The sequence below is a fragment of the Anoplopoma fimbria genome, chromosome 8 (genome assembly GCF_027596085.1).
Source record: "Anoplopoma fimbria isolate UVic2021 breed Golden Eagle Sablefish chromosome 8, Afim_UVic_2022, whole genome shotgun sequence".
NCBI lineage: Eukaryota > Metazoa > Chordata > Actinopteri > Perciformes > Anoplopomatidae > Anoplopoma > Anoplopoma fimbria.
The window spans coordinates 26,149,881-26,164,083 of NC_072456.1; the positions used below are offsets into that span (position 1 = coordinate 26,149,881).

Below are 14,203 nucleotides of genomic sequence, written 5' to 3' on the forward strand. Positions count from 1 at the left end.
ATATAATATATATAATATATATTATATTATTATATTATAATAATATCATTATTATAATAATAATATAATATAATATCATTATATATTATTATAATATAATAATATTATAATAATATCATTATTATAATATAATAATACACTTTACAAAGGGGATAAAATAGAGATAAATATGCAGACATATCTGCACCACTGTCCAGTGTACAAATCCCTTTCATTAAAACACACCGACACACACTGAGGAAATGTTAATTGTCCCAAAAAAACAAAATAAAAACAGTACAGAATAGTTAGCGAGTAGCTAGTGAATCATCAGCCAAAGTGAGGGCAGAAGTGAATCCCTCTTGAAAAGTGCATAGGAGCCGGACTAATGGGACTGGGCAATGCTGGAGAAGTACTCCAACATGTCCTGGATGGTGAACTCCATGGTGATGCCGGATCCAGGGTAGCATCTGCCGATCAGGTCCTCAAAGTGCTTGTACTGACGGATGAACTCGTCCTGCATGGAGTGCCACACCACCTGGTGGAGCAAATCAGCGAGTTCAGAGTCAGGGAAATCGCAACCAGCAGTTTCATCCCATAACACTTTTAATTTATTTATTTCTCACCTGTAGCAGACTCTCTTCTTCGCACAGATGTTTGTCCACCTTCTTGTAAAGGTTGTCGAGTCCCTTTTTCACCTCCTTGCCCGGATACTCTTTGATAACCTTACGCAGCTCTTGTTTGTTGAAGGCCAGCTGGTAGCTCACCTCCTCCTCCCGAACGCCCTGAGCCACACGGGCCTCGACTCCTTCAAAGAAATGCTGCAGGAAGGAGAGTTTAACAGCTATGAAGCACTGAACACAACCTCTCTGTAAATGCTCACATCCTGTGTATCACTACTCATGTCCAGGAACATGAAGAAACTTTGTGATAACTCCAACTTACATTGAGTTTTTCTAGCGGCTGACCCAGAGAGTTGATCACGTAGAACTGCAGATGGTCCGTGTATTTGTGCTTGGCCTCTCGCCGCTCTGCTTCCAGGCAGGAGATCTTCAGACGTGACAGCGTGGAAAAGATGTGGTGGAAGTTCTCCATCATCACAACGTCCCGCGGCGTCTTCTGGCTTTCATTGGCGACCTTCTCCACTGAAAAAGAAAAGGACAAACAATATTCAGGAGTTTGTTTTTGCAGGGCATCACATCGTCTACAGCAAGGTTTGACCACATAGCGTTCTCACCATTCATGAATACAGCCCTGATGAGTTTGACGTAAGCTTTGTCCAGGTCCCCTCGGCGCTCGGCATTACGGAAGATTGTCTCGGCCAGCTCGGCAAACTCCTCGAACTTGGTAACAAAGAGGAGGATACTGACTTTGCTTTTCTTGGAAATCTTCACTTCCTCCATCTGTCTGATCTGAGCCGACTGTGAGGAAAAAGACACGTCGTATTAAATTCATAGCATGATATGTGGAAGACCTTAAAAGGGACAGTTCACCACCAAAATCCAAAATACATATTCTTCCTCTTACCTGTAGTGCTGTTTATTAATCTAGATTGTTTTGGTGTGAGTTGTAGAGTGTTGTAGATATCGATTGTAGAGATATCTGCCTTCTCTTGGCTATAATGGAACTAGATGTCACTCGGCTTGTGGTGCAAAAGCGCCACAAAAATACACTCAAAGACGTAGATGCACACATAAAGAAGCGTGCATCTACTCACGGACGAGAGTCTTGTGCTTGTGACGGCGGGAATTGTAAACATAAAAGAGGAGGAGCTATAACGTTAGCTAGCTCAGCGGTGCCAGGTGAGCTAGCAGTATCGGTTAGCTTCTCTGGTTGTATAGAAGTCTATGAGAAAATGACTCTACTTCTCTCTTGATTTATTCCCTCAGTAAACATTGTAAACATGAGTTTATGGTCTCAATCTCTAGTTTCAAGTCTTCTTCAATACAGCATGATGTTCATTTAGTAAATGATGCTCCATTTAGAGTCAAACAGACCATAAAGCAGGGGATGCTTTAGGGCGGAGCTACCTTCTGATTGACAGGTCTCAACCAGAAATTACGTAATCTCTATGTCACTCCTCCTCAGTCCAAATATGGTTACTTCCGTTCACTGGTTGCAAATATCCAAGATGGCTGCCGTCCAAAATGCCAAATTTGAGGCCTCAAAACGGCAGTCCACAAACCACTAGGTCTGTGGAGAAGGCAGACTTGTCTACAGTCGATATCTTCTACACTCTGCAACTGAACCCAAAAACAATCTAGCCGGAAAAATAATCCTACAGGAAACTGTAATATACGTTTTAAATTTTGGGGTGAACCGTCCCTTTAACCATACTTTGTCAAGACCAGAAGTTTTGGACTCTACTCACAATGCATTTGTCAAAGTTCCTCTTGACAGTGACCAGCACGTTCCCCAGAGTGGTGCTGAGGTACGAGGCCGGGTCGACGTTCTCGGCCGTCCACACATGGTGACTCATCTTCACCAGCATGTACAGAGAGTTGAAGCTGTCGATCTTGTCGCCCAGAGCGATGAGACTGTTGAGCTCCGTCTCGATGCTCTGAAAGATCTTATTCATCATCAGCCGCACGAGGTCTTTCCTTGAGTCACGAAAAGAAATTAACATTAAAAAAAAAAAAAAAAAAGACACAGGTGAAACAAAGAGAAGGGATTATTTTGTTGACGATATAAATATTGTTTTTGGCAGTAAAGACGTGTTGTTTTTGCAGCAGAATTGTTATTCAATGATATGAAACTACTCACTCTGATGACAAAGACTGTCTGTGTTCAGCCTGGGGAGGAATTCTCGACAGCGTGCCTCCATCTGACTCCTCTGTCTCAGGCTGTCAAGACAAGAAACAGAAAACATGAATCCAAACAAACACATGACGCTACTTCTGTATTATATCAAGCTCTCAGATGAGACAAAAGTTCAGATGACACCACACGAGTACAGCTGCTAAAAGTAAAGTGAAGGATTAAGATGTACCTGAGCGAGGGGGGGTGTAACCGTCGGGTGCTGCTGCAGCTTGAAGAACTTGCTGATGAAGTCTTGTTCGGCCAGACAGAGAGGCTCCAGCTCACTGAGGACCTGCTCGAATATCTGCAAAAGAGAAACAACCTCTTTAAATACAGAGCAGCACATGTACACGTAGTTTTAATTCCATTCCACATTATACTTTCTGAACTCCAAAACCATGTTTTCTTTAAACAATCGCCAAAAATACATAATTTATAACAGCGAGAAGCTGTAAAATCAGACATTATTCTTGGATTTTCAACTTTCTGACTGTCCTTGAAAACATCATGTGTGACATAGACTATCAGAAAAAGCAACCAAATCAAAGCTTAAAATTGTGATATTTCATAAAAAACACTTCTACATGTCTCATTTCAAAGTTCACTCCACATAGAGGCTTTGTTTTTGTCATGTGACCAACAGTCACTTGTTGTCAACTCTGTTAAATTCCAATTTGCACAAAGCAGAGAGGAGAGGTTGTAAAAATGTAAATAGTTAAATATGAATAGCACGTGGAGCCTACATTTTTTTGTGGACACTTGGAAAAATGTTGGATATGTAGATTTTATTGTTTCACAATTTTTGTTGTATAATAAATGATTGAAGAAGTTCAACTTAAGTTGTTTCTTTTATGATTTATGGCGTTATAACTATGATATAATGCACAAGAGACATTTTTGAGTTTTCCCAACTTCATGCCATAATTGTTCCGTTTCCATAGAGGTGAAGGACTTTTATACTGATATACTATATATAAAAAACTCTGTGTATTCAAAGGGTTCAAGGATCATTTATGGTCATTATGCAACACAGGGATGCACAACAATATTCAGTTGTAGCCCATTTATAACACAACAAACACATAAACTAAACTTATTCCTGTATTGTATTTTGTATATCTGCTGTTTTTTGTATATTTTATGTATACATATATATTATATTATATATTATACAATATATTGTATATTTGTACATTTTGTAAAACTGTCACCTTGTCAAACTTGGTCCTGTCAGCCACGTCCAGGTCGGAGGCGGACATGTTGCCCATGTCGAGCAGCGAGGAAGACTGTGAACGCCGGCTGTTGGAGCCCTGCACCGTCAGCTTGTTCAGGCTCGAGGTGGAGCCTGTCAGCTTCCCGGAGCTGCCATGGAGGCCTTAACACAGCACCACAGATATGTCACGTGTTTAGTCAGAGTGAGAGACAGCCCTCCAGGCGTTTAGAAAAGTCAATTATGACAAGATTATTCAAAAATTACGCAGTCAAATGATCCAAAATTAACATGAATGTCAAAGGTTAGCTCTATTTTAATAGGCGTTTCTCATAGAATCAGGATGTGTGATGATGTGTTCAGCTGCGTTGTGAGGATTTAGCACAAACCAACCAGGGTCACGCAGAGGTAATGGTTTGGCAGCGCTTAAAGTGGTATGTGTCGGGGTAGCAAAGGGCGCTGAGCAAAGGTTTTCCTTTTAGTGCGGCTATGTGAGGCAGAGTGGGTAAGAAGCGGCGGCATTAATTGACAGTGGAATAGCTCTTTTCAAAGGTCGTACTTACTCTCCGTTTCCTGTTTGAGTGCACTCTCTTTCCGCGGAAGCGTGGCTGCAGCCAGTTAGAAAGAGGCGGGTATCAGAGACAGAGACAGGTTAGGGCTCAAAACATGCAGCATCGGGAGGGGGAGAGGGGTGAGGGGTGAGGCTGGATGTTAGACATACAGAGTTACACATATGCTGATGTGCACTGCGCTGGGACAAAACCTTTTTGGAAAACAATCTTTTTATGTTTGTTTGTTTTCAGCAGGAGAAGCTGATACAGAATGCAGGAAGCAGAGTTTCCTATACTTCTGCAAAACAAAAACAAAGCTCAACCAAGAGTCCTCTTTTTTTTAAATATTCAAAAGAGTAGAAAATTCAGAACATGAAAGATCCTTTTATGAATGTCGTCAAAAAGGTAAAACAAGAGGAAGGACTTAAGCATCTTAGAAGCACACATTAGTTGGGAAAATATGCTTTTGGTAACAGGTGTGATGCAGAAAAGACCGTAAAAGATTGAGGCCTTGTTTCCTTATTATTATGTCATAGTACAATGAAAATCTGGATAAAATAATCTGGAAATGCAAGGGAAAATCTCATTGCGGTTGAGTAAACTATATGGTACTGAAAAAAGGGAGAAGGAGACAAAAACAGTTGTTACTTGAAAATCCTAAAACACACACATAAAAAGACAAACATGCTTCACGTCGTCGCTCCAACGTTCCTGTGAATCACCGAACTCTTACCGAACTTCCCCTTGGCCTCCTTGGATGTACCCGCCATCTTTATCTTGGCGACCTCAAAGAAGTCTTTGATTTCTCGCTCGTATAATCTGCTCATATAGTCAACATAGGTCTGAAAAAAAAAAAGGAGATGAGTAAAACATCACAATTAGAGTACTCAGCTTTAAAGGAAAAATGTATTTACTTCTCTATAGAGTAGTTTTTATTGTTAGTGTTTCTGTTACCACGGTAACCAAGGATGTCCCCAATCAAGGGATTACAACCTTAACGGACAGATTTGAGAGGGGCAGCAACCCTCTCATATAACAATGTTCTACGATGTATTGGGGTTATTGTAGGTAAAAGAAATTCTAATAATAACGTAGTTGGGAGTAATATCATTAATAAACATTAATGATGTAATTCCCTGAGATTTGAAATGTAAATTTGCAAGAAAAAACTTGAGAATAAACTCAAATATTCTCAGATATTATTACGTTTTTATTTTAGACGTTTTTGTAAGAAATAAAATCAGAAATTCTGATCAAAACGTGATGAAAAACTAGAGATTTCTTTCCTAGAAAATTTGTGACTTTAATCTCAGAAATATCTAATTTTATCTGGAAAATTTAAAATGTTTAAATCTGAGAGAATATTCCTGTTTTTCCCGTTAATTTACCAATTTAATCTCAGAGATTCTCAATTTTTACTCTGAATATTACAACACCCCTCCATTTTTTTAAACCTACCATAACCCTAACACGCCGTCATGTAGATGTATTTCTACCATTGCTTTAACTTTATTGTCACATTACAGCACTGACCCTCGACAGGCCCTCGTACTTCTCCCGGTGGGTGTTCTTCAGCCACTCCATGAGCTTGGCGTAGCGCAGCAGGTCCCTGTGGAGGGGGCTGTGTTTGGGCAGGCTCAGCTCGGCCGTGTGCTGCGACAGGGTGGAGCTCTGGTCGTGGCCCTGGACGACAGAGCGACGGCACACAATAAGCAATACATTCAATGAAAGTATAGATTAAAACCTAATATTAGTGTACCATTCCATCCTTCTGTGTATCCACAAACACACTCAACACACAAGGAATAGTTATTTATCACAAACATCTGAAGATGTTGCTTCGAATTGACACAAAAAACTATTTTTTTTAAAGGTAAACAACACTTCTTCAAACTCTTTCTGCCGTGCTGACGTTCTCCCTCATCGTCATGCACGCAGAGCAGACAGGCACAGGATTTTATGACATGAGTTAGCACCCAAAAACTTCAGCTGTGAGCGCAGACTGTTGATGGAGGAGGAGGAGGATGAGCGGAGCCCCTTCAGCTTTCACATCAAATGAGACATGTTAAGTAGTTAGAAAACAGATCCCATGCAATAAATAAATAGGCAGATGGAAGGCCAGAGGTCTCATGTCAGTTGGAGTGAGGTGTGAGAGGTCAAACACTAGCAGAGATGGGCGGGGCGAGTGGGGGGGTGGTTGCTGTGAGGGTACTCACTGGAAGCGACAGACAGGAGGACCTATAGAACTGAGGGATGGTCATTTTGAAGTGACTGAAGTGGTTGAACTGACACAGAGACAGAGAGAGATCAGAGTGGGATGATTCAAAGTGAGCAACACGGAGAGTCAAGAAATAGGAAGGGGACACAACCAGGAAGGAAACGACACAAGGAAAGGAAGATCGGCACAGCTAGACAGGAAGTCCGTGAGGGTGGGAGAGAAAGAGAGAGAACAGGAGAGAGAATCCCTGGTGCAGCAGATTCACAATGACAAGTTGTGAGGACGACAAAAGCCCTTACTCTGAAATCTGCTTAAAAGAAAAACATGCTCCCTCTGCTTTATTGGACCAAAAAAAATGTCACGACTTGCACCACATTTCTGCTGCAACTTAAAGACACAGGTGATTCAAGGATTACACGGTTTCTTTTTGTCTTATCTGTGCAGGTTTAACGGCCTTGAAAGCCACGTGATTCTTTTGTGAATTCGCTCTTGAGTAACTAAATTAATCATTTAAACCAAAACACTAACCTAAACGGTTTACAACAGGCTGTTTGATCGAAAAACTCAATGCAAGATTTATTACGAAATGTACCTTAAGTCCCTTGTAACCTATATATAATTATATATGACATAACTATCTATATTAATACTGATGCAAACATGTGCTTATACAGAATTTTACTGTTGTAGCTGGTCAAGATGGAGCAATTTTGAACTACTTTATCTACTTAACTATTAACTACATAAATGTTGTGGAGGAAAAATAAAAATATTTCCCTCTGAAATGTAGCAGAGTTGAAATGTGGACATCCTCATACTCATACTCAGATATTTAATCCTCCACAGCGACAGTAAATCAGTAAAAAGACAGACTTAAAGGATATTTCTATGTTGCAATGCTATGCTGCAACTTAGAAAGTGGAGTAATGCTTCACTAAGTGCTTTCAAAACATGTTACATCCCTTGTAAGAATGGCGTTCCTGTTACCTGGTGAACAAACACGTTGTTGAGGTGATTGGTGAGGCGGCGGGCGAAGGTGTCCCTCAGCTCGGCGAACAGGAGCTGCTGCTGCGTCACAGCCGTCAGCTTCTCATGGCCTCAGGAAGGAAAAAGACTTCACTTAATGATTTCACGAAAATGTACCAGCCTTTGTGAGCATAACGCGTTCAAATAAACTGTTTAAATCAGCTTGTATCCACGACGATGACAGTAACTTCTGAGAGCTGCTCACCGACATTGAGAAAATATTGTGTAAACTAACCAGGTCTCAGGGCCACGTTCATGCACTGTGAAAGAGCTTCGGAGGCGTTGATGCAGGCCTCGATGCCTTTAGGGGAGGTCAGGTCTCCCTCCTGCAGGGCTCTGATGTGTCCCTTTGACAGGTCCATGTAGTTCTACACAAGGAAAGACACAACGCAGTCAGCAAGCAAGGTCTAACAATCCAGCAAGTAATATAGTATATTATTAAGGCTTCACATCTAGCAAATAAGAGTTTGCACATCATAATTATTTGATTTTTTTTACTGTAGTTTATAGGGATAGTTGTGATGTTTTGAATTGTAGTTATCTGAGGTACTACAGTGTATTTTACTACAGTAGATGGAGTTTGGTGTCACAGACAAGAGTACCAGCATGGGAGCAAATCAATGTACTGCTGTGGACGTATTTTATACACCTAAAAATTTCAAAAAGTTTAAGTGTACACTATGTTTAGAATATTTTTACCACTTTTCTTGTTGTTTCTGACGTGAAACTGAAGCCGTTGTATTCATCTATGCTCTCTTCAAAGCCACCAGACTTCATTGGCAAAAACAGTAAATTTACCTCCCAGTACACAGGAGCTCCTGGTATATCGCTGCCTCGATCACATAGTTTGTTTGTGTTAATGTGGCACTTTGGTATTTTAAAGGGTTTCTTTCGGATTCACCAAAGTCACACAATAACACAAACAAACTAACCAATTGAGGAAGAGGTGGACCATTAACTCCTGGGTTCTGTCAGGTAAAATGACTGTTTTTGTCAAAGGAGTCTAGTGGCTTTAAAGAGAGTATATAAAACGGCTTCTGTTCCTGTCGAAAATGGCTTAAAGAAATATATATATAGCGTACACTGATATTGATTATTTTAGGTTTCTAAAATACGTCCACAGCAAAACATTGCTTTTCTCCCGTGCTGCTTCTCCTGTCTGTTTCTACAAACTCCATCTACTGTAGTAAAACCCTGACAATGGAGAAGAACCTCACACAGACACACTTCAAAACATCCACATATTCCCTTAATCAGCGATCAAAGAACCCAAATGTTCTCCTCACCACTAGGAACTGGATCTCGTCCAGCAGTTTGACGTTGTTGGTGTTGCTGATCTGGATGAGGCGGTTGCTCTGTGAGATCTGGTCCATCTGCTCCTTGACGCTCTGCAGCATCTCCTCGTAGCTGCTCAGCTTCCCCTCGATGGTGTCCACCTCGCCCAGCGCCTCGTCCAGCAGCTGCATCAGGATGTTGACCTGCTTCTCCGACGCCATGATGGACTGGATATTGGCCTTTGAAGTGGGTAACAATGAAATGAGTATGTTATCCTGTCTGTTCGAAAGAGTTAATTCTGTTTTTTTTACTTCATCCGTCGCTTCACCCACCCCATCGAGGACCTGCAGCTCCCTGGAGAGCTGCTCCGCGAAAGCCTCGGCGTTGGAGACGGCGTACTCGCACATCTCCATCATGCCCTCAATGTCCTGCTCCTCGCGGGTGCTCAGCTCCTGGTAGTCGTCCAGGGCGTCCTCGTCGCCGCCGGCAACGCTCTGACTCTCGCCACTCGGCACGGACTCTAATCAAACAAAAAAAATAAAGAGATGGAAATGCACGCTGAAGACAGGAGCCAAGTCCAAGACACATTCTAGTAGCTTCCAACAACATCAGGGGTTTACACACCTCTTCTAAGAACAACTATAGACAAAATTCGGTGACTGGGAATAAAAAAAAATTTTTTTAATAAATGTAACTCTTTTAAAAGCAGCTACTCATTTTCTGCTTCATTTATCAGCCTAATGAAATTCTTATGTTTGTTCTTGCAGACAAAAAAAAAACAGTTTTCTTCAAATTTAAGTAAAAAAAACGTAAAAAACATCTGCACTTAACTCTGTTCTGGAACAATTGGAAACAATATAAGCGACAAGTTTTGGTCAAATTAGATACATTAATGCACAATAGTGAATAATCATATGAATGAAGGTGGAATGACACGTAAAAAACAAAAAGAAGCTAAAAGTGAGGTACAAACATGACCTTAATGTGTGTTATGATTATTGAAAAAATGTGAAAAATGCATGTCCGTATTTAGTGTCAGATAATTCACACAGAAGGAGCTTTAAGGAGGTGAGAGTCTCTAAATGAGAATGTGGGGGGGTTGAGGTCATGAGGTAGAAAACAATGGAGAGGAGTGAGGAAGGGGGGGAAGTGAAGTCCTACCAACCTTCCGCTTTAGGAAGTTCTGGCCAGAGAAAGTTTAAGAGAGAAAAGCGAGAATAAAGATTTTAACACAGAAAGCCATACCACAAACCGAGATACAAAGAAGAGGTTGAATACTTTTTAAAAACGTGCTATTAATAAATAAATAAATTAAACCAAAAATCCAGCAGAGATTCTCACTCCCGGGCTTCATTAGAATACCTCGAACATCAGCAACACAACACACACTTTAAGAGGTTTAAGAGGGAGATCATAATCATAATCATGCGCTCACAAAAGGGGGGGGGGGGTTCAGTAATGACGGAGCGTTTCCACACCTTCCAGCAGCTGAGAACTGACATTCACAAACTCCACCTTCTTCCTCAGGTAGCGCTGGTTCTGCTTCCAGATGCAGGAGATGAAGGAGTTTTTTTCCGCGGCGCTGCTGGCCACCCAGCGGTACACCTTCTCGAAGTGAAGGTCGAATTCTGGGTTCTCCTAAACAATGAGAGTCAAAAGAAGAGCGCGTGAGCTGTGAATGAGTTCATGGGTGGGGGGAGAAAAAACAAACAAGAGACACATAATTCCTCCGACCTTGCTCGCATCTTTGGCATCTACTTCTGTCAGATCTCGGAGCTCCCATGTCTGCTGACGTTTGTAAAAGTCCCCTTTGTCAGATTTCTTCACCTTCACCACTTTAACCTGGATAGGCCTCTCTGTGGTAACTGGAAGAACAAAACAACACAATATGTCAGAAATATTTCCTTTTTGATCATAAGTAGTTATTCACAACTGTTTCTCTCTTACCCGTCGCACACAGGAAGCAGTTTTTCTTTTTCTTTCCCGCCTTGCAGACGTTCACGATGCCGAGGAGACGCTCGTCGTTGGGTGTGAAGATGTCCCTCTGGAGAGCATGCTTGATGGCCGTCATGGTGGATGCTGCCGTATGGAACGTAGCAGGTATTTATGAGTGTGAAAGCAAGGGACACACATCCATCATGCATGCACAAACACTCGCCTTTAGGTTTGATTTACACGACGTTTAGCCTCGATATCATTTCCTTCCCCAGTATCAGGACGACGCTGATGTTAGATTCCGATTCGGCAGTTATGGGAAAGGTTTACCTTCCATTGCTGAGTGACTGATCCTCAGTTTTTTGCATCTCCTACTGTTGTGAAAGCCGGTTAGACTTTTAAAGCCTTAACGCTGTCTGAAACTCCCTTTAAGATTTGTGAAACCTGAATTTATTTTTGATTTCTTCGTTTTTTCACATCTAGACCACATTGGACCAGGTCCAGATAGAAAACAACCATACCTAGACTGGTTAAATCTGAACTAGATCATCTCAGAGGGGCCAGAGATTCTATTTAACAAGGATTCAGATGAGTGAAAACTTAATTCTATTTGTTAAAATAGAAAATTTAAGATTTGTCAAATCTGGACTACAGAGGACAAGGTCCAGATTTGGCGAGAGCAATCTCAAATGTTTCGCATTTTCATAAATAGACTTGAGTTAATATATATTTCACAAATCTTAAACTGAGTCTCTGACTTCTCAGGGATCAAACATTTACCATTTAGGTCTAGTGTTTTTTATTATCTGGACCTGATCCATTGTGGTCTAGATGTAAAAACTTCCACATAAATGACTGTAACATAAGAATGCAGTGTTTTAAAGAATATTGGGCTTCTTTGGGGTAATCAAGTCCAGATTTGAACAGTCTAGGTATAGTGTTAAATGTGGTCTAGATGTGAAAAAAAACATTGAAATCTCCCTTTTAGCATTTTCCCAAGTAGTCAAACTTTCACAAATTTGAAAGTGAGTTTTTAAGAGATTCTGGCTTCTCTGAGATAATCTTGTCCCGATATGTGAAGGCTAAGTAAAGTGTTTTTTGATCTGCAGCTGGTTCAATGTGGTCTAGATGTGAAAAGCAGTGAAATCTCCCTTTATTCTAGCCATCAAGACTGGAATAAAGTTTTCACAAATTCAAAACCATGTTTTAAGAAAATGTAGCCTGTCTGTGATAATATAGTCCAGATTCCACTAGTCTAGGTAGAGTAGTTTTTGCAGGAGACCTGGTCCAATGAGGTTTAGATGTATAAAAAAAAAAAAAAAAAAAAAAAAAAAAAAAAAAAAAAAAAAAAAAAAAAGCTGGTTAACACCCTTTTTAGCATTTACACAAATAGAAAAAAAAGGTTTCACAAATTTGAAGGTGACTTTTTAAAGAGATTCTGGCTTCTCTGGAATAATATAGTCCAGATTGGACCAGTCCAGGTATAGTGGTTTATGAACTGGACCTGGTACAATGTGGTCTAGATGTGAAATCTCCCTTTTAAGCATTTTAACTAATAGAATAGAGCTTTCACAAATATAAAACCATGTTTAAAGAATCTTCAGCTCCTCTGTGATAGTATAGTCCAGATTCCACTAGTCTAGGTAGAGTAGTTTTTGCAGGAGACCTGGTCCAATGAGGTCTAATTGTGAAAAAAACACACTGAAATCTCCATTTTCTGCAGTTTCACACCCATGAAAGATGGTTTTAAACAGTGTCAATACCTGAAATAATACTTTAATCTGTACAGCTGAATGTGGAGCTGAAGTCAACACTACTACCAGGTAAACAAAGCCATTCAAACATTAAATACACATCATGTTGTTGTCATTTCGGGCTGGGTCTAGCTAACACTCCTGTTAGCTTGACAGAGCTAGCTACTGTTAGCATCCATTAGGCAGAACAGGCTAATGTTGTGACCACGTGGTCGACATATACTTTCATTTTCTAATATAAATGAACTCTATCTGTGTTTAAATAGACAGATGTAACGTTATATATTCATAAGTATTGTCTACCTTGTTTCCTCAGCCCACCAGACCTCTGAGAAGCTCCGCCCTCTCACTTCCGGGTTCAGATGTCATGTGACAGCGTCTACGTCATCATCCACCCAGAGAGGCTGAAGAACTCACTTTATTATTATTATTATTATTATTATTATTATTATTATTATTATTATTATTATTATTATTATTATTATTATTTATTATTATCATTATCATATTATTATTATTATTATTATTATTATTATTATTATATATAAATGTGTAAAATAATATGTTTTAATATATTATGTATTCTATTTTTAATTTTAAAAAACACAGGCAGTACAATGTTGCTGCATCCAGTTTCTTCAAGTACCTTAACTCTAATAATTTATTTTTATACAATTTAACACAAACATATAAAAAGTGTATGTATTGTCATTATTTACATAAAATAAATTATTTTTAAGTCCTAAAAAAATCTAGTTTTAGGCTAGATTTTGTGCTCACTTAATGTCTGTTATCTGTGTTTTATTAAACCCTTTGTTTAAAAATCACAATGGAATTATTCTGGCTAAATAAAGATTAAATAAATAATATTAAATAATTAAGAAATTGACAAATACCAGAATTAAAAATGCACTATAATACAGTAGATGGACAGAAGTCAGTTGCCTTTATCTGAGTTGTGAGCAACATGTAGTCTGTATAAAAACAATGTTATTAGTACACACACACACACACACACACACACACACACACACACACACACACACACACATATATATATATATATATATATATATATATATATATATATATATATTAGTATATATTGTGCAGGTGCCAGGTACATAATGATATTTAACACCTTTAAAATAGAATAATAACCACATTTATCATTGAATAGGGTTACAGATAAACTTTTTAATCTACATTTTAGAATTTGAACAACCACCCTGATCCACCCAAAGAGGCAGTAATAACCATAAACTGTGGTAATAGCACGTTTATTAGTGCTGTTCTCACGTACACAGGGTATCATGATTATAACAACAGAGGGTTGTACTTATGGTAAAAGTCCCTGATATGTAAAATATGTGTCTCTTATGGATAAAGTATATTCTGAATTTATTAAATGTTCTATTTCCCTAAAGTTCAAATAATAATAATAATAATAATAATA

General features: G+C 39.5%; 1 protein-coding gene across 3 annotated transcripts; it reads right to left on the reverse strand.

Moving 5' to 3' along the window:
* Positions 1-143: 143 nt before the first annotated feature.
* Positions 144-13,109, reverse strand: exoc1 (exocyst complex component 1). 3 transcript variants are annotated; one of them, XM_054602767.1, is made up of 19 exons: positions 13,051-13,109; positions 11,006-11,137; positions 10,793-10,923; positions 10,537-10,696; positions 9,391-9,578; positions 9,070-9,297; positions 8,019-8,151; positions 7,745-7,854; positions 6,073-6,222; positions 5,273-5,381; positions 4,552-4,596; positions 3,990-4,153; positions 2,969-3,082; positions 2,743-2,822; positions 2,351-2,579; positions 1,217-1,400; positions 925-1,124; positions 606-800; positions 144-517 (listed from the first exon to the last, which is right to left on the reverse strand). In XM_054602767.1, exons 2-19 carry the CDS (start codon positions 11,127-11,129, stop codon positions 365-367), a joined length of 2,697 nt encoding a protein of 898 aa, XP_054458742.1. In that variant the 5' UTR covers positions 11,130-11,137; positions 13,051-13,109; the 3' UTR covers positions 144-364. The 3 variants fall into 3 exon arrangements, with proteins under 3 accessions (XP_054458742.1, XP_054458741.1, XP_054458743.1); XM_054602766.1 differs by having other exon boundaries at positions 11,006-11,140; positions 13,051-13,088; XM_054602768.1 differs by lacking the exon at positions 4,552-4,596 and having other exon boundaries at positions 11,006-11,140; positions 13,051-13,088.
* Between the last annotated feature and the right edge of the window lie 1,094 nt (positions 13,110-14,203).